The sequence below is a fragment of the Heliconius melpomene genome, chromosome 1 (genome assembly GCF_056956725.1).
Source record: "Heliconius melpomene rosina isolate 202511_hmr_F chromosome 1, ASM5695672v1, whole genome shotgun sequence".
Taxonomy (NCBI): domain Eukaryota; kingdom Metazoa; phylum Arthropoda; class Insecta; order Lepidoptera; family Nymphalidae; genus Heliconius; species Heliconius melpomene.
In genome coordinates, this window is record NC_140389.1 from 6,739,618 (window position 1) to 6,763,788 (window position 24,171).

The window sequence follows — 24,171 nt, forward strand, 5'->3', positions numbered from 1 at the left end:
AGTTTGTGTACATATTATTGTTCTTCACTATACATATACAACTATAAAATTATATTACTATATTTATATACTTTGCAGAGAATTGTGTAATATATTTTTTCCAGGCATAAATATTAAATCAAATTAAAAAACATATATAAACTGGCACTTACCAATATTCAAGACAACTGTAGTATCTTCACATTGCTGTTGTGACGTCTCTATATACACTGGTTCACCTTTTTCTGGTCCTCGTTTCCTGCCAGACCCCGAAGACTGAATCAACGCTCGGGGACCCTTCATAATGCCAAATGACTTTTTACTGCCCAGAGCTCGAAGAGTCGGCCGGTAGTATAATTGTACTGACTCCAATGTTTTCCTCGAACTAGTATATTTTGCCACGATATTCTCCACAGATACTCCAAATAAAGATACACACGTCAAATCTTGAATGTTGTCGAGAGCGGAGAAGGATATCATATCTTCGACAACTGATGACTGCACGAATACTATATTTACTTTAGGTACGGTGACTGTGGCCTGGAATTGATCACAAATCGTCTCTTCGTAAACATTGGAGTGTGGGATTGTAGCCAGCTTGCATTTATCATCTTTTTCAATTATAATACTAGACTCGTTACGAGCTTGCATCTGTGGCAGCCAATTTAGTACATACTGCTTCTGTTTAAGTATATTTGACGATTCTACTGATGATATGCAAAGTAATCGTAAGTGGTTAATAACCGTTATAGGGTGAATATTAGCTAACACTGGAGTTAAAGATTCTACAAATTTTTGGGTGCTTTCTAAAACAAGCGGCGTTAACATGATATCGATTTCACCACGCAACTTGACAAACAATCCATTTTTAGTGTCACTCGTCGTGGTAACTGTTGAAGTTGAACTTTTGTCTGTAGTATTCTCCTGATTGTCCTGTACATTTTGCTGCAGGTCCCACCACGCTTGTGGATACGGGTGGGCTTTGATTTGTGAATTAAAATGTGGAGTAAGGTTTGAGTATGGACCGTGTTGATTTTGACTAGAGTGTCCATCTTTTTTTGAAATTAATTTTAATGTTTGCACCTTTCCAGTAAACTCAAACGATGGTAAGTATTTTTGGCCAACATATACTAAAGATCCGTCGTCAGCTCTTCTAAATAAAGGCAACGTGAATACATCACTTCCCGTCGGCAAAGAACAAGTTGTCCAATTACAGCATCTATATTGAGGTAAATTATTAATGTAACTAGACATAAGTAGGGGAGAATCTACTATGGGTTTATTGGTTTGCATATGTAAATTAACAAGAGTCATATCTTCTTGAGAAGAAATAGCGGATATGAATGAGTTCGACGAAACTGATCCACTCTCAGAATCTGGTTGAACACCGGCACTAAGATTGCTAATCGTATCAGGTCCATCTATCATATCGGATCTTGGCATCATATTTACCCATTTTTCATTACTGCTATCGCCGACTGTGTAAGATGGTTGTTCTTTTGGATTACTGCGTCGGCTTCCAAAGGAGTGTTTCAAACTTGATGAACGACTCGGGAACATATCTTCGTCTGCTGAAAAGAATGCCTCCGAATGGTTTTCACTAGTTATAGATATTGTGCGCTGAACTTCATGTATTATAGCTTCTTCTACATGCGGCTGAGAATTCAATGAGTAATGCGAATCAGATACAGCGACGCTTCTTGGCGGAACTTTGGGTACGACGAAGTGGTCGTTTTCTGATGTCACCGGTTTTCTAACAATAACATTTGTATTATCTTTAATTCCACAACTGAGGGCTAGTTTCGAATCAGACACACTACTTTCCATTTGAGGTATACTTAAAATTGTTTTATTAAGTTTTGAGTCACTGTCGATTTTTGAACTTCCTAGCGGGATAGATGAGTCTACTAGGCGAGCATACGGAACATCACTTTTAGTGCTCGATACTAATACATTGTTGCTTCCTTTACTCATACTGGTGTAAGAAAATCTTCTCGTCAGGCTGCGTCTTTCGACGCTCTGTGGAGATTTACTGAGATTTTGTGGTAGCGGCGACGGTATCAAAGTAGACACATTTGTCGGTTGTAAGCAAACATTCAAACTATTATATGGCGGGGTATGAAACACTAACTGGCCAGAATGAAGTAAGCTTTGACCGTAACCGTATTCGCCAGGAGACGTTTCTATGACATTGAATATAGCTATATTAATGCCCTCGTGTAAATCTGAAGGACTAGGTTTGAGAAAGTTTGCACCATTTCGGTTAGAACCAAAGAAAGCACATCCACCTGTACAACCACATTGTGTACTTTTGCCTTCATTTGGCCAAAGAAACCATAATCTTTTAAACTTTTCATCATGCAACTTCAAAAATTTTTGTTGCACTTGATGTAAATTTCGAGGACTTTGAGGTAGTGACGAGGCTGCTTCTATGAGCAGAGGGCCCAAGGACATTGAACCCACGCCTACCCAATTGTCATTTTCAGGTACTTTGTTCTGACTGCCATTACTTCCACTGGAGTGGTGGTGAGTATTTGTTTGCATGTTTGTTTGTGTATAGAGAGCAAGTTTTATATTAGGTAGTAATCCAGTTATTCCAGTACCGAATCCAGATCCGTGTAAATTACAAAAAGATAATCTGATTGGAGATATCCATGATTGTAAGGTTGTATTCGTGTCCGCGATATACAAATCGATAAGATCGACAGCCACCCGAATCATTCGATATTTTATCTCATTAGGCGTTGGGCATCGATATTTGAGAGTGAGATCAGTTTCTGGGCACAGCACGTTATTTAGTCCGTGATGACATTGTTTGGCAGTATTTGGTGGAGTTAATTCGTTTTCGTTATCACATATAAGAAGTAAGAATGTTTCTAACGATGATATGATTTGATATAATTGGGGCAAAGTTAAGCGACCTGTAAGTTGCCCTAACTGAAGTTCCATCATCCAGGCATACTCTATTGTTTCTTCTTCAACTGTTCTATTTGTATCACTAAAGAAGCCATTGCCCCTTAGTTGAAACGAAGAAAGCATCAAGTGACCTTGTTGAAGACAATTTGAAGTATTAACGCCATTGGAATTTGAACGCGACGGGCTGTTTGAAGATACTAATATCGATGGACTTATGAGCAGCTGTAATTTTGTTTCTCTAAAACTCTTATCCATTTCAAACCCAAATCTTTCAATAAGCACCACAGGACACGGAGGTTCATTTTCACTGCAATTTTTTACTAAATGTGCCTGAATATCATGAATAATAATCGAAACATTAACATCTAAAGGCCTGCAGCGACGTGGATCGAAGGGTCCTTTACTTGAATCACTGTTGTCATCAATTGAAATTTCAGTATGCTGATTAATGCTACTTCTATCGTTTAACTTGGTCGTATTTACCTCACCTGACCAGTAATAAGTCTCAACATTGGGGCTTTTTTGCATATCTGTAAATGATTGGTCTTCCCCAAATATGTTTTCTAACAAATTCATAAAACTAGTAATGATAGTTCCATATGCAAGGAGAATGGAAGGCCCGACTTCAAGTTCGACACTCACTTTATCTGGTGCTAAAGTTGTTCTATCAAAATTGTTACCATCTAATGCCCAGTTTATTTGTGGCTGTTTCCTCATTCTTGGTATTCTCATTGGAGAAAGTAAAATTTCTTCTTTTTCAGGAGTTGTAATATCTGCTTGTGGTTCCGGTCCTAGTGGAGGTATTGGATGGTAATTATATCTTACACTTAATGCCACTATGGGGACTGACCAACAGTCCACCCAGCCTTGAGTTTTTACGCATTTCCTTCGCCATTTTGATGATTTTAACCTGCAAGGGACAAGCTTCATATTTTTATCAATAGATAAAAGCAATAATCTTGATGTATTAACTTCAGGCAAATACAAGCTCATATCGACGGCTTCCCCTTGCACCCAAATTTTAAGAGGTATGACGTCGGGTAGGAAATCGATGAAAGGCAAATCAAAAGACACGTCTAGTAAGTCACCGCAAAACGCCACGTGATTGTTTTCTTGATTAGTTGAACTACAGTCTATCCAGTTGTATTGATTGCTGACTGTTACAACTTCACACTCTTTTAGGAGTAAAGATATTTTCCATGTGTATGGTACAAAATGAAGGATATCCGGACGCGCTTTACTTGACCAATCGTTTGTGAGATCTTGGAAAAAATCTATATGAGTGTACACAAAGTGTGCTGTTGCCTTACATCCGGTTAATGATAACTGCCAACACTGATGATGGTTCCATACTAATGGATAGTGACATTTCACTGTGTATTCTAATGTTTCGCTCTCTGCTAAGCTTCTATATTGAAGACTTGTAGTTGCTTCCAAATGCAGCAATTGACCCGTTATTTTCGTTGTGTATCCATCTTGAAGGACAATCCACGGCAGTGTTACTTCTAGATATGAACCTGCACCAATATTTATATGGACAGCATTGGTTTCTTTAACTTTTGTAAATAAAATATCTATTGTGGCTTCGTTTAGGGTTGATAATCGTATATCAAATGACTGCATCTGTCTCCGATCTCCTGGTTTTGGCTGTGGAGTAACTTCTAAGTTTTTATAGTTGGGTGGAAAAAAGAATTTGAATAGATGGTCTCTCTGTCGATCCGCCCACGGTCCGTAGCTGAAATCTGTCCCTTTGCCACATTTAATATCCACACCCCATATCGGCGGCGCAGATTCTACTACGTCGCCATTAGCCAACTGAAGTAAAACAGGTTGTTCTGGTACTAGACCTGGTTCATCCATATAGAAGTAAACTTCAATGTAATTAGAGCTCATGATAACAAAACCTTCCCCCATATACCTTGGAGGTTCATCAACCATGGCCGTATAATTTGGACTAGGAGCTAACATAACTTTACAATTTTCAGCTTTTGCTTTAACAAAATGCATAAGATGATCCAAGCTTGAGGCGGGAGGTTTCGTACTGTACATTAGGTGAGCTTCTTCAACACTGATCGACAAAGTTGTAGGCACTAGACGATTACCAAATACTACACGACCCGTGCAAATATCTATTTTAATGACGGGTATAAGATCGCGCCATGTACGCGCCATAGCTGCCTCTGATCTGACAGTGTCTTGAGCTCTTCGTCGTTTTTCGTTCGCATCATTCATTGCTTTATCGCGGTCTGCCGAATCATCGTCATCATGCTGTTGCTTGATAACAGGATCGAGACAGAATATTTTTTCAAGTTCAGCATAAAGATCACATCGATTGTAAAAATGTAATTCAAATCCATTTAACATTATAGAAAGACGAGTATCTGAGTGTGATAAATCTGAAGCAAAAATTAAAATGTATTATAAAAAATAAATTGTGAATATGAATCTATTGTTAAGCAAAAGTTACCTTCAGCAACATCTTTAGGTACATATGAACGCCACCATCGAAATATGAGATAGCCATCTTGAATACGAAGTGTATAATCATAGTTGATGTAAACAATATCATGAAACATAATTTTTCCTGAGAGAGCATTAAGTGTAAATGACCCTGCAAAAAAATAATCAGTCCTAATAATTATAAAAATACATTTTTTTTCCATGGCATGATTTTGAAATACAATTACATCCAAACTATTTTTTTCTATCTTCATGCATATCCAATACTTAGCAGAAGGACAGCTTAGAGGGGAGTTACTAATAAAATCCATGCATAAACCTTTTTTTGACATGATAACATTTTAATTTTTCTCCTTCACCATAACAAGCAATGAAAAGTAATTGGCACAGCTGACTAGTTGACCTCTTTATAACTGATTAATGAACTGACTGACTAGCTACGACTAGTCAGCCAAAGACATTATCAGCAGATACATACCTAATTAGTATGTATTATTATGTGTAGAAATATGATTGCATTGCAACAGAATAATCTTTAATATATCATAAAAATATATATCTAAATTAGTAGAACAAAACACTACATCAATTTTTCACATCTGAACATGGTAAAAGACAAAATAGGGTACCAAAATTTGTTATAGCATATGAAGAAAATATTTATATTGGAGTCAAATATTTTATTAGTTGTGTACACTGTAACCATAACATAGAACAGAATAAGCAGAGAGAATCTGGGAGCCCAAAGTTAAGACACAGCATTCGATTAAGGCAAATGTATACATAGGGTAATATATTCAAATTCAATTCTCGAGTCACTGCATGTTGAGTGTGACTATAGTGACTATAGTGAGGTATAGCTCCTCACTAGAGCCAGGAAATAAAATTCTTGTAAAATAAAATTTCTTTGAGTAGCAAACAAATTGATTGATTGAAAGTCTATTATCATGGGATAATAATTATCCTGTAACATTTTACATATTATATAATATAAAGCACAATAAACCTAAAATTACATTATTTTTATTCCTAATTACCTTTATTTGAAATTTCCCACAGTATGAATTAAATAAAAAACACTTTAACCTTCAACATATACATAGATACAAAGTTACAATGTTGAATAAATATTATATATTAACAACATTGCAATTTTCAAAAGATAAGTTTAAAAATTTGTTAATTAGCATTCTTAATTATCATAATAAACATAATGTAAACACATATCATGTAAGTTTAGTGGTATTTCCTTATTCTGGCAAAGTTCTTGTAAGATGTGGAGTATTGAATGATAAATCTTAGCCTTTTCCCCATTCTCATTGTATTTTTACTTTAAGCATATATGTCCTACTTACCAATTTTAAAATTTTCATCTTGGAAGTAAAATTTGTTAATGAGTCTTGTTAGTATATAGCCGAGGACACGGCTGTTGTAGTACGTTATATAAACTACCCATAGTATAGATGATATTAGGGACACTAGCAACAGCGCAAAGTTCCTGTCCATGGTTATCTCGGCGAAGTCTATCGACGAGGAGTTCCATCTCTCTGCCACCGGACTCAGCGATCCGGTGTAATTCCTATAATATACAAACACAATAATAAACTCTTTATGTGTCATCCTTCATACAAAAACATGAGAGAAGCAACGGGATAGCCTTACATTTTGAATTAATTTGTTTACTAATAAATTTCACATTTTATATACGAAAGTATAAAAGTAAACACTTCGGGCGATGTTAACATTTCTAATAAATATTTCTTATCAATTTATTTGCAATCACTGCCATTGCTTAGTTTTGACAGATCTATAGATCTCGCCTACTACGTTCCATTTTACGTATGACAATGACAGTCCAGTAATTATTAAACTGTCATATTTATTATTTCATTTTACTTACTTGTTTTTAATGTAAAAAACGATACTGTAATATACAATGAAAAAGATAAATACATTATAATTTTCTGATAAAGAAACAATATTTACTAATTATGTAAGATGTCCGGCAAAACAAAATAAAAGAATATAAAACCAGGAAAATATAAAATATTTTATATCATTAACATCTTATGATGATTAAAGATTTTGATGAAATGATTAGTGATTTTACTATTTTATTTTTAGGTTTTTTTAATAACATTTTTTTATTACTTGTTAGTTACTTAGCAACAATTGCCATAAATCGTAAGATTTATTGCTGTGCAAAGTTTGATATCTAATAATCCATTATCTTTAATTTAGACACAACGATCTCTTATTTTATTTTAAATAATTATGCCCGAAGGCGTTGAAAATGATATCCGAACAGAGCAATCCGAAGCGTTTAATCCTAAAGTTAGGTAAAGTAATATAGAAACAAATAGTAACCTATATATTTTTTATACCATTTTAAATATTTTTCTTATTCTATGAATACGGATGTAAAAAATGGTTATAATAATAATAATAAATATTAAGTAATTAAAAAACTAGCTTTCTTTCCCGCAAAATATTTATTTTCGATTTTTATTGTGATAATCTCTTCAAAAGTGCTTCATGAAAATCTATTTAAAGTAATAAATAACTTATGAAAGTTTCCATGTTACTCTATAGAAACGAATCTAAGGCTTGTAGTTATAAGCCGCCCTCAACTGTGACATAGATTTTGAGAATCCGTTTTCATTTAGGTATAGATTATTATGAAAACGGCATCTCAAGATCGATCTCAGAGTTGTGAGTAGTTTATAAATGTGGGTCTAAAAGATATATAATATACGTTATATACAATTGAGACGCATTTATGTAAGGTATTTGTATATTTTTAAATTTAACGGACATATCCATATTTACATGGATTTAGGTACAATATGATATTTCAGCTAATAAATTATAAAGTTTGCTATTGTTGCAGATGGGCTATTCCACAAAAATTGAATAGCTTTACTTTTGTTGGTAAGGATATATGCGCGGTAGCTTGCGATATTTACATTATATTTTTCAATTTCAAAAGCAATACTGAACTTGTGTATGTTGCTAACGATGAAGGTAAAGGAGATGGTGTTGATGTTATTGCAGGTATATATTACTTTTTTAGCTTTACGCTGTATGCCGCGTGTAGCAAGGTAGGCAGAGGGAGCCTAGTGTTAAGACACTCCACTTGACACCTTCCACCAAAATCTGGAGGCATTGCTTGTTGAGTGGCGGAACTAAACGCCGCGCATTGGCCTCGACACTAGACCGAAGAAATGATTATTATTAGAGAGAAATATTAAGTATTTGATTTCCTCAAGTGGGAAATTGAACCCACAATCATCGTGTTTACAGTCAGACGCTGGCCCACTTAGCCACGATGACGACGGTTGTATGTTATTTTTTTTACCCATATTTCAAATTGTTAAGTATCGTATAAATCCAATTCTTATACGATACTTAACAATTTGAAATATGGGTAAAAAAAATAAGTGGGCGTAAGTTACGTCGATATTTATCATTCTATGTCTCGTTGAATCTTTTTTTTTATAGCTTCATGTAGGTATGTACAGCGTGCATATTTGATTTCATCTTTGGCAATATACCGTGAAGTTGAAATAAATATTTAAAATTATATTAACACTAGCGGACGCGCGCAGCTTCGCTAGCTTATTTAGGGGTGAATTCTAATAAACCATGAAACATGTGTTCAATGAAATATTTTTAAGAGTCGAAATTTCAAATTTTATAAAAATTGGTGCCGATTAAAAAAAATCGATACAAACTTTCAACCCCTTATTTGCACCCTTAGCGGGAGAATTCTAGAAAACTATGAAACACGTATTCAATTAAATATTTTTAAAAATCTAAATTTCAAATTTGATAAAAATCGGTGCCGATTTAAAAAATTTTCCATACAAACTTACAACCCCTATTTCACCCCTTTAGGGTTATAATTTTTTAAAATCCCTTCTTAGTGGATGTCCAGATTACGAAAGTAAACATCTGTCCAAATTTCACGTTTCTACGCACAGCGGTTACGGCTGTGCGTGCGTCTTACCTCAGTCAGTGAGGACAAGTCCTTTTATATATATAGATTATACTTATATATCTAATATATATATTTGATCTTTTTTATCATAATTTCAGGTCACCGTTCCCATGTGTTTGCGTTTGCAGAAAAAACCAAGAACCCTCGGATATTAATTATGAATTATCCTATATTCACTATTCTGGCTACATTAAGAGGTAATAAAATTAAATTATAGCATCTACTAGCTATTATTCGCAAACTAAAAATAAATAAATAAATTAATCATTATTATTATAACATGAAGCGAGTGACTCGATGTAGGACAGAGTGTCTTGACATTAGGTTACCTCTGCATACCCTGCTGTGGGCAACATGCAGCGTGAAATTGATTATAATATAGATTTTTTTTAGTTTTCTTTGTTTAAACAGATTATGAGGTAAACCGCTACAAAGGCCTGTGTATGATGGAATCCGATCTAATAGTTGGGTTCAGTGGATTTCCCAATTACTGCATATCAATATGGAGCTGGCGCACACACCAGCGGCTCATATCCATTCCCACTGGTGTAATACGTCGGTCGCAGATTTACAAGTGAGATTTTAAATATTAATAACAATATTACATATATTTAATTGGTTGTTACCGACGTTTGTTGCCCGAGTCTACGTACCTACTTAATCTATTCCACCCGATCTGCTCGTCCGTTAACGTCCTCGGTGGCAAGCCATCAGATACAAAATACCATACAAGTACATCGTGAAAATTTCACATATTTCACACAGGGCTAGCCGCACCCACATGATGATATGCCAGTGTTGGGGCGAAGGTCTCACTGTGTGGGAAGTAGCACAGTGCTACAAGCGCTGCTTCATTATGAAGCGTACGAAGGAAGAAGCTAAGGGTTGGGAGCTGTCTGACCCCAAGCTCATGGCGACCTGCTGGAGCAACGAGGGACAATTGTATGCTGTTGATGGAAAGGCTAACTTATATAGTGTAAGTGTAATTATATAATTATATCTATATTTGGTCTCTTATCTCCCTTTAAGCAATTTCTTATATTAAAAATGGAAATTTACATAGTAATAAATCACACAGCCCTGTAATACTAAAGCAAATAGGGAAAAAGATATTATTTTAAATGTAAATTATTCCCGCGAGTGAAAATCGAACCCAAAACCATTTTACACTCAGATAACTGCGATATCAGAACTTCGCTTATGATCATTATTCAATAAACTAAATATTTGGATATAATGTAATTAAATGATTATTATTTAAATTTCAGCTGCTCTCAGATGGTATAGGAATGGTAACTAACTTAGATTGGTCCGAAAATCTCAAAGGTGCTCAGATACCACATATGTGCTCTTTTGCCAATGGTCTGCTTATTTACGGTCCGGACAAATGTTTAAGGGTATGTTTTTAGTATAGAAATAGAATTAAAATATGCTTTTAAAAATTTTGAATAGTAGGTGATTATTAATATAATACATACTTATAAATTACGCTTCTTGTCCAATATTGTTTAGTCACTCAAAAAAGCAGAACATAAGTGGCAGGTAGCCTGGAAGTACACGCTGGATGATGTAGTCGAACGACTTGTGTCCAATTCCACATCAGACACGGCGGCCATGTGGACGAGCAAAGGTTTTGTTTATAAAATTACAGGCGAATCTGAAGACAAGATTGAAGTGAAACTATTCACATTTAAGCAAAGGTCCAATAAATTGTTATTCTATATACCTAATAGAGCATATTAATTATTTAAATTAATTAAAATTAATTACTATTTTCTTTCGCATTGCGTGCTGAGTGGTGTAACTCAACGTCGCGCTGTCTCTACAATAGAGCGAAGAAATGAAAATTCAAATAATTAACTTCCTCGAGTGGGAATTGAACCCACAACCTGTCGTGTCGTGTACATTCACTCTTCTCTTGTATAGTTAAGTACATGAAATGAAAAAAAAGTAATATTTCACCGTTAAATTGGGGAAATATGTTATTATTAAATAAAATATAAACACAGTTTTTGCTTCAATAACGACAGAATATTTACTCAGGAATATCAAGAGGATTCAATTGATCGCCCCAGATTATCAATACGTTGCTACTATGAACAACGTGGGCGTTTTATGTATTTACGAAGTGATATCTGCAAAGCTGGTGAGTGCAAGAGAATGTTATATCATATATGTAGATAATGGAAGGAGTGTCCTAACGCTAGGTTCCCTCTTATCCTATTACATTTGGGAAACAGCGTGAAATGAAAAAATAAGGTAGGGTTTTTATTTAAATTTTCATTCTTGTTTTCTTCAATGATGTTACTCTTAATAAACTTTTGTTGAATTTGATCCCTCATGTTCTATGCTGCATTTGCAAGATAGTTATGAAGAATAATTAATATTATAGACACTATACAAATATTCATAATTAATAGTTAAGATATTTTTATCATTCAGGTATTAGTAAAATATATAAAAGGTGAAGATGTTTCCTTTGAAACAAGTCCCGTGGATCCTTTACTAGTTATCTTCGGAGAAGTAGGTCACAACTATGGAATAGCATTATACACTTTTAGTTTGGAAAATGGCTTAGAGAAAGTGGACAATATGTGTCTGACACACCAAATTGTGTCACGCGTAGTGTTCTCTCCGAGGGGCAGAGAGTTGGTCGCGGCTGCTATGTCTGCCGGACATATATTTATCTTAAAGGTAATAAGATTTTATTAATGTCGTATTGTTTTGTAAGTAAATAAGTCATTTAAAATTGTAATAAAAGTAATGTTTAATTTACTTTCTACATGTTCAATTTCATCACTAAATTCCATTTCATTCATATCGCTATGGTTTTTATTATTTATCTTTAAATATCGATTTTTTTATTTATTTGTAAAATATACATAAATATATAAATCTTATTTAGTATAATTTATCCTAATCAATTTTAATTTTCAGCTTACAACAGATTATAAATTGTCTTTAGTGAGATATACGGAGTTAGGACGTGGTCTAGCCGACTGCTTCCTAATGCAAGTAGGAGATTGTGTCAGAGCTTTCAGTCTTGTTTTGTTTTCTGATAAGTATGCTATAGGTTAGTATATAAATTATATATCTCTTTTTTTAGCTTCACGCTGCATCCCGCACACAGCAGGTTAGCAGCAGCAGCGTGAAACTTGTGTTAAGACATTTCGTTCCCGGCAAACTCTGAATGTCTTCAGAGTGTTTACGTGTTGAGCGGTGGAACTCAATGATCAAAGCCTCACTTTGCCTAGACACCAGATTAAAGAAACGAAGTCCAGTTCGAGTGGGAATCGAACCCACAACCTGTCGCATTTACAGTTTAAATGTTCAAAAATCACTTTTGTCTATATATACATATATATTCTTTTGCTATAACTTTATTAAAAAAAATGGTTTATACAGTTCTTATTAGAAACGTTTTCCATAGGTGAACGTATAATTTGCATCAACGCGGAAACAGGGAAAGATAACAAATTCGCGGGCAAAATGGCTGGCCCGTACGCTAAATTGCTACCCTTAAAGTCTCGTGGAGAAGCACTCGCTGTGCCTCATCTTACTTTGCAGATGCACGTGCTAAGGCTTTCTGGAGAGGTAAATTAAAAAAAAAAACATATAGGTAAAACCGGGATAGATGCCGCAGTGGGATAGATGCCCCATTTTCAAAATACCTAACTTCCCGAACTCGCGACAAAAAAATAATTGTACAAGCAGGAGCCACAGTCTTCCCGCACCAAAGTTATTCACGGACATTCGTGCAATGAGGACGCGTTTAGCACATTTTAGTAAATATCTCCGCGGCAAAATTCGTGAACGCGTCAAAGATTTAAAGGTTAATATTTTGCGTTGTATAACTTTATAATTTGTAATCAATTACGCTATATTTTTTATTACGTCGATGTACTGGTTCATTAAGACTGTATCTAGGTGCTTATAGATTGTATTTTGTTTATAATTTACTAAAAAAAATCCTTGGCATCTATCCCTATCACAAAGGATAGTTGCTCTGATTTTTCGAGGTATAGGTGCCCTTAGGGGCATCTATCCCTTTATACTCAGTATATGGAGTTAGGTATATATATTTAAAATATTTTTTAAAGTATTTATTAAATTAGCATTTTTAGACACAAGAAAGATATAGCTAAGAGAAAGCAAAAACAATTGAAAACTAAGTTAGACTGTTTCATTAGAATGTTTAGAATGTTTCGAAAACTATAAAAATACGATTTAATGTGTAATGTGTCAGAACTGGCTACATGAAACCTGAACACTTTTCAGAAATTATTGCGCAAGAATAAAAAACCCTATCTGGCTAAATTTTAATTAAATTGGAATAACGAATAATTATTATTTGAGATAATTAGAGAATTAGAATAGATGATTAGAATAGATAACTAAAATTATATTTTGTTCTTTTTAATATAAAAATGTATAATTGTGCAATGTGGATGTTAGTATTTATGATATTATAATATTTTAATTTATAATATTAGTGTTTTACAACAAAAATTATTAAGAATTGTAATTTTGTTGTAAAATTTAACTTAAAAATATGATAATGGATGTTGAAACTTAAGAATTTATATTTTAGTTACACAAATGTTTTAAAATTTTAATAATGGTTACCTATTTTTGTGATATTACAATTTAATAGCAATTATAAGATTTTAAAAAACACTATATACTTTTCATTATATTGTTGGAAACAAAATTGCTGTTTTAAAATTAGAATTATTTAACAATTGGTTTGGTTTTTTCATTTAATCGGTATGAAGTGCACCTACCTTACTCTGCAGGCATCTATCCTCCCCAGCATTTTCATAGTGGGGCAACTATCCATATAGGTAGGCATCTATCCTCAAAATTAGTGTTTCACGAAAAGCTATTTTTTGCAAAATCTATATTTGATTTGTTAAAAAAAAATATAAGTAATTCATCACAAAGGATTGAGCTAGCTAAATAAATAAAAATTATTCCTATAAAAAATATATTTTATCTAATTAGGTGGATATTTCAAAAAGTAGGGCATCTATCCCGGTTTTACCCTATAAGTATAATTATTATCTAAGCACTTCCTGAAGCCATTTTATCAGTTTCATGCGGTATCCTGCACACAGTAGAGTAGGCAGAGGGAACTTAGTATTAAGAGTTAAGACACTCCGTTTCCCATTTTCTACCAAATTCTGGAAGCATTGCGTGTTGAGCGACGGAACTTAATAATGGAAGTAATGGAAATATAAATTTAATTAAATATTTAATTTCCCCGAGTGGGGATCGAACCTACAGCCTATTACGTTTACAATCACAATCAATCTGAAGACAGTTTAACCATGATATAAATCTATATATGTAAAATGCTTCTTATTTTAATATAATAAAAAAAAAATATATTTGTTTCTATTCTATTATATTTTTTATTCCTAATAAGATACATACGTATTTGCCTAATTTAAAGTTAATTTTTTTTATTAACAGAAAGGCGTTACAGTGTCCGTAAAAATGGGTCCAATAATAGAAACCGGTCATCATCTGAAGCATTTCGTAGCGTCCATCAACACTGGCGCTTTACTCACGTTCGGTGCTGACGGTACTGTCATACTGCGGGAGCCGACCGCCCCTGAGAAATATGGTGAAGTAAACTTTAAAAAATACTATTTTCATATAATATTCCTTTCGTAAATTATAAATATGTATATTATTATAAATTTCCTATTATTAAAAAGGTAATGCTTATTAGTTAGGCCGTTGTGGCTCAGTGGTATAGCGTCTGACTGTAATAATGACGGTTTTGGTTTCGATTCGGGAAATTCGGGAATTAAATAATTTTTATTGTCTTGGCCTATTCACAAGACAAATCAACGCGTCAGCTTAGCTTTTAACATGCAATGTCTTGAAAATCGGACAGAACGTGGGGAATGGAACCTAACATTTTGTTTCTCTCTCTCTCTCTCTCTCTCTCTCTCTCTCTCTCTCTATTCTGCCATATACGGCTAGTGGGTAAGGCTAAAAAATATTTTACTAAATTATAATACTACTAATTTCTTCTGAATTATTGCAGAACTCCAACTTGTCGTCACCCACCGATACGAGAGTGGAGTAAAACAAGCACTCATTGATTCAGAGAATCGCTTCATAGTATCTCTTGCTCACAACAAAAACATTGCGGTACATTACTTACACAGGATGAAGGAACGACGTGACTTACAGTATACGACGCCGGATTTGGACATGTTCGAGAAAACTAACAACACTATTAGCATTATCAGTGAAAGTGATAGTGAGTTTGTTGTTATCATTTAGAAAATTTTATTTAAAATTAATTTAAAAAGTAAAATTATATTTCTATTTATATATATTTTATATAGTATCTATTAATACTTAAACTAATATTATAAAACTGCTTAGTAGACCAGTTAAACAACTGGTCAGTCGAGTATATATTTAAATTTATTTGAATAATATTTATTGACATTTTATTCTTTTCTTTTTTCAATAGAAAACTATTTGGACTTGCTAGAAGATAAGAAAGTCAAGGAAGAAGCGATGGATTACAAAAGGCAACGAGAAGAAGTCGTAAAGTCTTTACAAACAATACAAAGTCAAGTAGTAGGGCTGCTTGAAGAGAATCTCTCTGAATGTCCGCTACACCAGCTCTCACTCTCCGAGTTCAATTTGCATGTTGAACACAAAAAAGAGAGGATAAAACAGGTGAAAAATTATATATGTTACATTTTTAAAAAGTTATAGGACATAAGCCTATGATATTGAATTCAATGATCGCTTGGTGAAATAAATGACCTTAATTTCCCTGCCCTGATAATTAAACAGAAAAGGCGTTGGAGACCCGGCCTCAGTGTGCAGTGTCTCAAATTCCTGAGGATATTGGAGATCAACTCTCTCTCTGCCCAACCTGTTATATGGGGGATGAAGCTGAAAATATAATATAAAAATAGTCAAAAAATCTTTTGATACTACGAAGGAATAGCCTTCCCTTTGCCTATTTTCTAATATACTAAGAGTAGCCTGATGTAAAACTTATTATATTATAAATATGAAATACTGAGATTAGACTAATAATATGCACATTGTATGATATATAATGATGAATGATGAATATCTAATTATTTATTTTAACAAAATATTTTCTTAATAGGCGGAGAAAGAACGAGAACAAATCCGTTTAGAAACAGAAGCCCGTATCCGAGCTCAAGACAAGGTGACTGCGTGGATTAAGCAGCAGTGCTGGGACTCCATGCTCTCGCCCAGAGTCAAGTTATACGCCATATTTAGTCACTATCAGGTATGAAACAATCAATATGTATAAAAAAATTTGTACATGATTCTCTTAATTTTTTCGTGTAATTTATAAATTCGGTGAACCATGTCAAAATGTTTTTATTTAATTCTAATTTCGCAATTTGTATTTGGACAGTTTGAAGATAAATTGAAATGTGAATTCGGCTATTACGCAAGCAAGCATAAAAATAAGCTTTTGTACATTATCACGAATTTAGGTGGAAAATTATGCAGTATTACCAACTCAACGCGAAAATTGGCCCGAGCTACAACAGATAGAGGCGCTCCGCGGTGTCGAGATGGAAAACGATTCAAACTTGTTCAGGCCGTGGGAAGAGCCCGTCGAGAAGCCTAGTATAGAAGAGCCTTTACCGTAATGTTGTGCTGTTTAATATATTTTTGAAAAGTCGACAGAAATTGAGGATCAAAGTGTTTTAACAGTAGTTTCTCCCGGGCTAATAGAATATTAGTATTTAAATTAATCTATCGACGACATTCCAATATCTATATACGTAACAGTTTAGGTTTCAAAATTCCTCCGTTCATCCACAGGTCAGCAATTTCAAGCAAAATGGGTGCACAATCAGTAATTTCAATGAGGGAAGCTCGTAAAAGTATGGAGAGTCAGATGATGGAAGTGCTGACACCAGACGAGTCAGTGGTGGGCGAGCCCTACGTGCTGTCGGGCTCAAGCGCGCACCGCTGCATAGACATACCGCCCTTCATGATACCGCAGACGATGGCGTTCAGCTTCCTGCAGATGAATTGGTTGCAGCATATTGTTAAAGTAGGTGTTTTTAAATTTGGAATTTATTTTTCTTAACTATCTTATAGATTGCTAAAAATAATATTCAATTCCTTTCTTTATTATCCTTCTATTTTAGAACTATTGCAATTCTAGTCAGAACTCAACAGAGATAAGTGTATGACAACAGAGTTAGATTAAAAATATATTTTATTTATTTTAGCTGAACGTTCAAAATATGCGTTTGTGGTTTAATAAGCAATTCAACGATTTAATGACCCAAAAGAAACGTGAAGTTAATCTTGTCAAAGATAGGAACGCTCGACTGCGTTTTATAATAGAAGGTGAATATGGATTGTTCAAAATACTCGTATATACATATTTTTTATTTGGACACAATAATAGAGAATGAGAGGCCAGTCGTGGCGCAGGGGCACAAAGTGTGACTGTAAACGTTACTGGTTGTGGGTTTGATTCCCAGTAGAGAAAATGAAATATTAACTTAAATATACATTTTTATTTTTTCGCTCTGGTATCGAGACAGAGCGCGGCACTGAATACGCAATGCCTCTAGAATTTGACGGAAAATGGGGCACGGAGTGTCTTAGCACTAGGGTCCCTCAGCCTACTCTGCTGTGTGCGGATACTGTGTTAAGCTGATTATTTGATTAATAAAAAAATAGCTTTTGTAGTATCATTAAATGTTGTTTATTTTTATCAAATGATGTGACAATCGTAGAATTAATAAATTAATTGGATACAATGTTTCATACTGCATTTATGAAAAGTTCCTAAGAAATTTAAAAATTATTATATGCTCTTAGAATTGAACAAGCTCTCGGATTTACGTGGTAGCTTTCACCATTTGGCTATTGAGATTCGAAATCCCGACTGGCGACAAGAAGAACAACCACTAAAGCTAATCACAGTTGAACCGGAAGAGGTAATATAACTATGATTATTTATTTCAATTGAACTAATTTAATGTTTTTTTTTTGTTGTAATTGCTAGGAAAATACACTTTAATTTACAGTGTAGCATAGAGCCTTACATAAGTCCAAGTCAAGTGATCATCCCGCCGCCGGAGCCCAAGCCCAAGGACGACTTCAAGGAGCGCGCCCTCATGTACATGATGGACGGTGTGCTCGAAAAATTGTGGCATGAGGAGATCAAGAAACCTATACCAAAACCGCTTTGTATGGTTTGTACACCTACTTTATATATAGTTTGTATATACCTCATTATTTCATTATGTTCAGCCATATCTCTTGACTCATGTTATCATGTAAGGTGGCAAATCTAACACTACGTTTCTACCTATTCATGAAAGTAAAAGTATGAAGTGGGAATTCGACCTATGATAACCAAATGTCTTTCAATTAATTTAGGCCAGGTCTCTGGCCAAACCGGTGAATTGTTATGGCTCAATTATTTGAAATTATGTTTTAGCTAAAAATTACCATAAATTTCACAAAAATCTATCTTTCTATTTATTTTAAAGTTAGAAAAAGATCCAGAAAATTTCAATGAAGATGAACTACGATTGGTATTTGATTATGAAGCTAAAGTTGCGTTCAGGAATGAAGAACGCGACAAATATAGAAAAATGCTTCATGCAGAATACGCCAAGTTGTCGCAAGTGCTTAACGAAGGAATTGTGAAATTTAATAATAAGGTAATATCATGCAAGTATAAGAGTCATGAGCGGGGCCAGGTGGTCTGTGCCCACCCCAAAAACTTTGTTAAAATTTACTCGGAAAATTAAAAATAATCCTTTATTTTGATTTTCAGGTAAAAGAAATGTGGTTAACCAAACTAAAAGCTGACTCTGTTATTGGACAAGAAAACTTAAACCTGATGCGCTTACGTAGAACTAATTTGGATCGTGTCGAAATGGCTGAAAAGTTAGAAGAGATGAGGTATTATACAAATGATTAATTATTATTAATTATTACGTAGAAGGAAGATAGATCCCTATTAACGTACCTATTCACGTATTCATTCTGAACCTCAATTTCAGGGAAGACATAAAAAAATTCGAGGGTGAACAGGAAGTTCTGCAAAAAGATCTCATTCTGATACAAGAACAAACTGAAGAGTGTCAGGCGGTGTACGATAATCTTGCGAGCAAGGACAAGTACTTGGATCGGACTTTTAAGAATCATTTTGCTGATCTATCGCCTATTATTGTTGATCAATGTTATAAGTTTTTTAAGTAAGTATTGCTTTTTTTGTACAAAGATGGAAATATTTGAACTAACAGATGTTATTTAAAGTTTAATTAACTATGAATAGTAGGTACTCACTAGAAATGCAATGATTATGGGTTCGATTCCTACTTGAAGAAAGTGTCTTAACTCTAAACATGGACGCATCTTAACTTTACCTTTGAACAGATGTGTTCGTGTAAAGGTTTTTATTTTTTCAGGGTTAACTTTTTGTTGGTAAAATTTCTGGAGTACGCATAGGAATAAAGGAGCTATTTCATGACTCTAAATTGTCTCTACTTACCCTTTACTACGTATGAAACTTGACAGAAGCAAAAAATATATATTAGCAAATAAATATAAAGCATACTATTATTACTTTTTATAGGAAAAGGCCAAAATGGTATCAAAGAGCTACAATGATACCAGTAGTCCTCTATGATCTAGCGAATGCGGTCCTTACTGGAGTCCGCCCTATTCTTCTTCATGTAGACTGCATTGAATATTTTAAAGGGTAAATATTTTTTTTATATTTATATTTATTTATTTAGCTTCACACTGTATCCCGCACATAGCAAGGTAGTAATAACCTATGAATCTAGTGTTAAAATATTTCGTTCCCATTACAGCGCTTTCGTTTGCCAGTTTCCTCCAAATTTTCGAAACATTGTGTGTTGAATGGCCGAACTTCAACGCCGCGCTTTTCGTTAACAGAGCGAGGAAATGAAAATATTTATTATTTCCTTTCTCCACGTGGGAATCAAATCAAACTCACAACTATTGCGTTTAGAATCACACGCTTGTGTCCCTGCGGAACGACGGCTTAAAATACTTACATAAATGGAGGCCCCATTTATGTAAGTATTTAATAGAATATTAGTGGCTTGGACCATTTTTTTAACTAATTTAATTTTTACATATCAAAATGCGGTACTTTGTAGTGTTGAGGTGTTGGATCAAATAAGCAACATGCCCCCTGTAATGGATGAGGGGCTATGGGTCACTATGTGTAAGCTTCGTCGCGCTAAAATTGAGAATGAGATCAGAGTGAGTATAATAAATATATTTTTATTTGCTTACTGTGGCTTGCTTGAGATACTTGAAATTTAATAACATTAAAAGCCTGAGCGGCTTACAGTGTAATCTCTATATTTTAAAGAGAAGCGAAACATTCATTGAATAAAAAATTCTAACCCCATTTCGTCAGATGCGAGCCCAGGGCCAGGAGATGTCGTACGTGGAGCAGACGGCGTCGGTGTGGCGCGCCGCCGCTAACGCGCGCCGCCTGCGCCTCGCGCGCACCGCCGACATGCTTGCGCAGCACCGCCGCGACGTCGAACTGCGCGCCAGGAACAATGATGTGCAGGTAAACAGTTAGAAGAAGTTAGAAGATAAACATATTTGAATCTATTAAAGCCTTTTGTCTTAATTAAAAAAATATATTTACTTAAAAATAGAACTCTACTTATTATTATTTTATTACATTTTTAAAGTGTTATTTCACTCTCATGTAGCGGGATTAGAACCTCTTGGAAACCAACCAGTCCAAGCGCTCTGACCAAATAAGGCACGTCAAAATTCTTATGTTTGTTGCAACTTATTGTTGGTAACATCCCTGTAGGAAGATTTTTCGCTACCCAAAGATAATTATCTTATCTTCAAATTATCATTTGGCAAAAAATGTGTATTGCAGTTAGTGTTACCAGCAGGACAAGTAGAGATTATAACGACAGGCCATATGGAGGACTACGAGGACGCCACTCTCATCCCGCGAGAGGAGATAGACAAAGTCAATGAAGTCATATTGGTATGATCTCTACTATTTAAATCTTATAACAATATTTTTAAGCACAGCAGTGTTCAATTTCGCCTCTTAATACGCAATGTCTATAATTCGGGCGAAACAAAGAAATGAAACACTAAGTTCTCCTGTCTAAGGTAGATATCCTATGCGAAAAAAAATTGATGCTGTTTTATTTTATTAGTTAATTTTTAAACTACCATATCAGAAAATAAGTAAAACTGTTATTGTAAAATTTTTTAGAGTCAATACAAAAATAAAAATAGGACAAGCTTTAAATTTTGTTATTTTATTTTTTATTTATTTTTAATAATTATATTTGACAGTACCGAAAATCTCTATTTTGTTTTTAATATCAGAAAGTAGGAGAATGGAAATTAAAAATGATGAGGAAGCAAATAGATTTCCGTAAAGGTATTTTGTCGAAAGAATGGGAACACGCGCAAATGAAGATGAAGCTACGACACATGGAACAAGAGCTCTACTCCTATCAAAGACTAAAGGTAACATTAAATAAAAACGTTATTAGATTTTTCTTTAGCTTCATACTGCATTCCGCACATAACAGGGTAGACAGAAGGAACTTGGGGACCCCACGTCCAGACACTCCATTTTCCACTTCCGTTCTACACTTTCCGTCGAATTCTTGAAGCATTGCATGTTGAGCGACGGAACTCAACGCCGTTGAGTTTACTGTTCCTCGTTACAATATAAAATAATAACACAACATTTTTAATACCACGTTTGAGCATCATTAGATTACTATTTTAGGTACCTAAAGAACTACAAAGCTACCTGAAGAATAAAGAGCTAGGTTACACCGACGAGCAGGACTATGTCAAAATGGAAAAGGAAATGGAAGCTTCCAAGACGTCAGTCAACAAGATACTTAACGAGCAAATACATAGAGTTGAGGAGTTGGAGGTGAGTTTTGTTAGATGACGAAACAATTATATGTATTGATTGAATATTATAAAAATATTTGATGTTTTTTTTCTGCCTACCGACATAAAGACGATAAAAAATATATGTGTGCAAAATTTTATATAATATTTTAATCTGTAATTACAGTGTTCACTATAATATAGGCCATACATCATAACTTCTCAATAACTTTGTCCGTTAATATCTAAATGTTTTCTTGCTTTAGGTAAAAATTATTGAATTGGAAGGCCGAAAGCAGAATCTGGAAAAATTGATAGTGACACTAAATGTAAAAGTTTCTGAGAAGAAACTGCACGAAGACCCGCTCGAGCCTATTCGAATTAGGAGGATATTTAAGAAACGGTAGATATTTCTTATTTCAAAACTAACTGACAAAGATACCAGCCTCATCTATATATATAAAATCGAAAGGTCACTCACTCATCACGAAATCTCAGAAACTACATGTGCTAGGAATCTGAAATTTTGCATAAGAGTTACTTATAGGTCGTAGGTGCTCGCTAAGATGGGAATTTGCAATATTCGACTTCTAAGGGGTTGTTTTTGGGGTCGAAAGTTTGTATGAAACTTCATTACTACAAATGCTAGGAGTCTCAAATTTTGCATAGACGTCACTAGGACGTAGCCATGGAGACAGAAATTAATAATAACATAGGTCACGCGGGTGAAACCGCGAGCGGGCCGCTAGTCTTTATATAATTGTCAATATATTATCTCTAAAAACTGCATCTTGCAACACTATTTTAACAATTTTTAGGGTTCCATATCATTTTTATGAAAAAAAGATCACTAGGATATATAGAGTTGAAATTTAAACCATATACTCACATATATAGTCCTATGATTTCCTCAAAAAAATAGTTTATGCTATGTGCAAGATATAACGTTAAGCTTAATTCCCATATATTTAATTTTTATTATGAAATACCACGATTACCTTACCAGCATGGAGTCGATAGTACAGCGCAGTCAGCTCATCCGCGAGGTGCAGAGCAACCACACGCGCATCGTTCTGCTGCAGACCGAGTTGGAACTCCTACGACTCAAGACGTACCCCACGCTCTCTAGCTTTAGGACCATTAATTAAGCTCTTTAAATTTGTTTTTCTCATGTAATGTTTAAATGGTATTTTATTGTTGTTCTTTTGTTTAATGTTTCTATTAGTATTATTATTTTGAGTTGAGGCCATTGTGGCTCAGTAGAAAAGGATATAACTGTAAACGTAAGCGTTTTATATTGACTCAGAGAAATGATAGTATATTTGAGTTTTTTTAGAAAACCTAGTACTAGGTACCTACTACGAGCTAAAAACTGACTACAGAAAACTTTTGGGAAATCACCATACAACCTTAGAATATCTAAAGTTTTATTATTATTATGTAGTTTAAGCAATAATCATAATAAAACTTTAGAAGATCTAAGGATTTCTCAAAAGGTTATCATTTTAAGCTAACTTTTTTTCTGAAGATAGGTACATCGTATCGTGTGTTTTTTTGTCTATTTCCATTTATTATGTGGTTAGTACTTGTTGGAAATAAACCTTGTTACAAATAAATGGAGAATTTATTTGAGAATTTATTCGTATTCGTGAGAGAAATAGAATTGAATATGTAATTTTCCTACTAATTTAATAAAGGATCTATAATTTAGCGAAAACTAATATTCTTCTGCCAATCCAAATATAATTATATATTAAAATCATACCCTCAGTTCCCCAATGCGTGTTGAGTGGTGGAACTCAACGTTTACTTAACTTAACAGTCACACTTGTACAACTGTTCCACGACGCCTCGAGCGAGTAACGGATTGTCATAACACCAGG

The 24,171-nt window shown here is 34.2% G+C and overlaps 2 protein-coding genes across 3 annotated transcripts in view; one reads left to right on the plus strand and one right to left on the minus strand.

The window, feature by feature from the left end:
• tweek (transmembrane protein KIAA1109 homolog tweek) overlaps nucleotides 1-7,158 on the minus strand; it is a 36,192-nt gene extending 29,034 nt beyond the window's left edge. For both annotated transcript variants that reach the window (XM_085196464.1, XM_085196456.1), the window contains exons 1-4: nucleotides 7,018-7,158; nucleotides 6,711-6,934; nucleotides 5,363-5,506; nucleotides 153-5,291 (exon numbers count right to left, since the gene is read on the minus strand). In XM_085196464.1, coding sequence (XP_085052590.1) covers nucleotides 153-5,291; nucleotides 5,363-5,506; nucleotides 6,711-6,934; nucleotides 7,018-7,019 — 5,509 coding nt within the window. In that variant the 5' untranslated portion in view covers nucleotides 7,020-7,158. The remainder of the gene's footprint in view (nucleotides 1-152; nucleotides 5,292-5,362; nucleotides 5,507-6,710; nucleotides 6,935-7,017) is intronic.
• A 471-nt stretch (nucleotides 7,159-7,629) lies between these two features.
• Nucleotides 7,630-23,465, plus strand: LOC146541120 (cilia- and flagella-associated protein 43). The gene is made up of 31 exons (XM_085192470.1): nucleotides 7,630-7,694; nucleotides 8,246-8,409; nucleotides 9,454-9,552; nucleotides 9,767-9,929; nucleotides 10,121-10,331; nucleotides 10,624-10,752; nucleotides 10,868-11,055; nucleotides 11,399-11,501; nucleotides 11,798-12,049; nucleotides 12,293-12,428; nucleotides 12,786-12,949; nucleotides 14,831-14,984; nucleotides 15,414-15,632; nucleotides 15,852-16,063; nucleotides 16,509-16,655; nucleotides 16,870-17,024; nucleotides 17,204-17,438; nucleotides 17,620-17,740; nucleotides 18,221-18,339; nucleotides 18,430-18,597; nucleotides 18,898-19,071; nucleotides 19,188-19,315; nucleotides 19,417-19,611; nucleotides 19,992-20,117; nucleotides 20,476-20,650; nucleotides 20,811-20,969; nucleotides 21,297-21,410; nucleotides 21,764-21,907; nucleotides 22,176-22,328; nucleotides 22,555-22,691; nucleotides 23,295-23,465. The coding sequence occupies exons 1-31, from the start codon at nucleotides 7,630-7,632 to the stop codon at nucleotides 23,434-23,436; spliced, it is 4,851 nt and encodes a 1,616-aa protein (XP_085048596.1). The 3' UTR covers nucleotides 23,437-23,465.
• The last annotated feature ends 706 nt before the right edge of the window (nucleotides 23,466-24,171 follow it).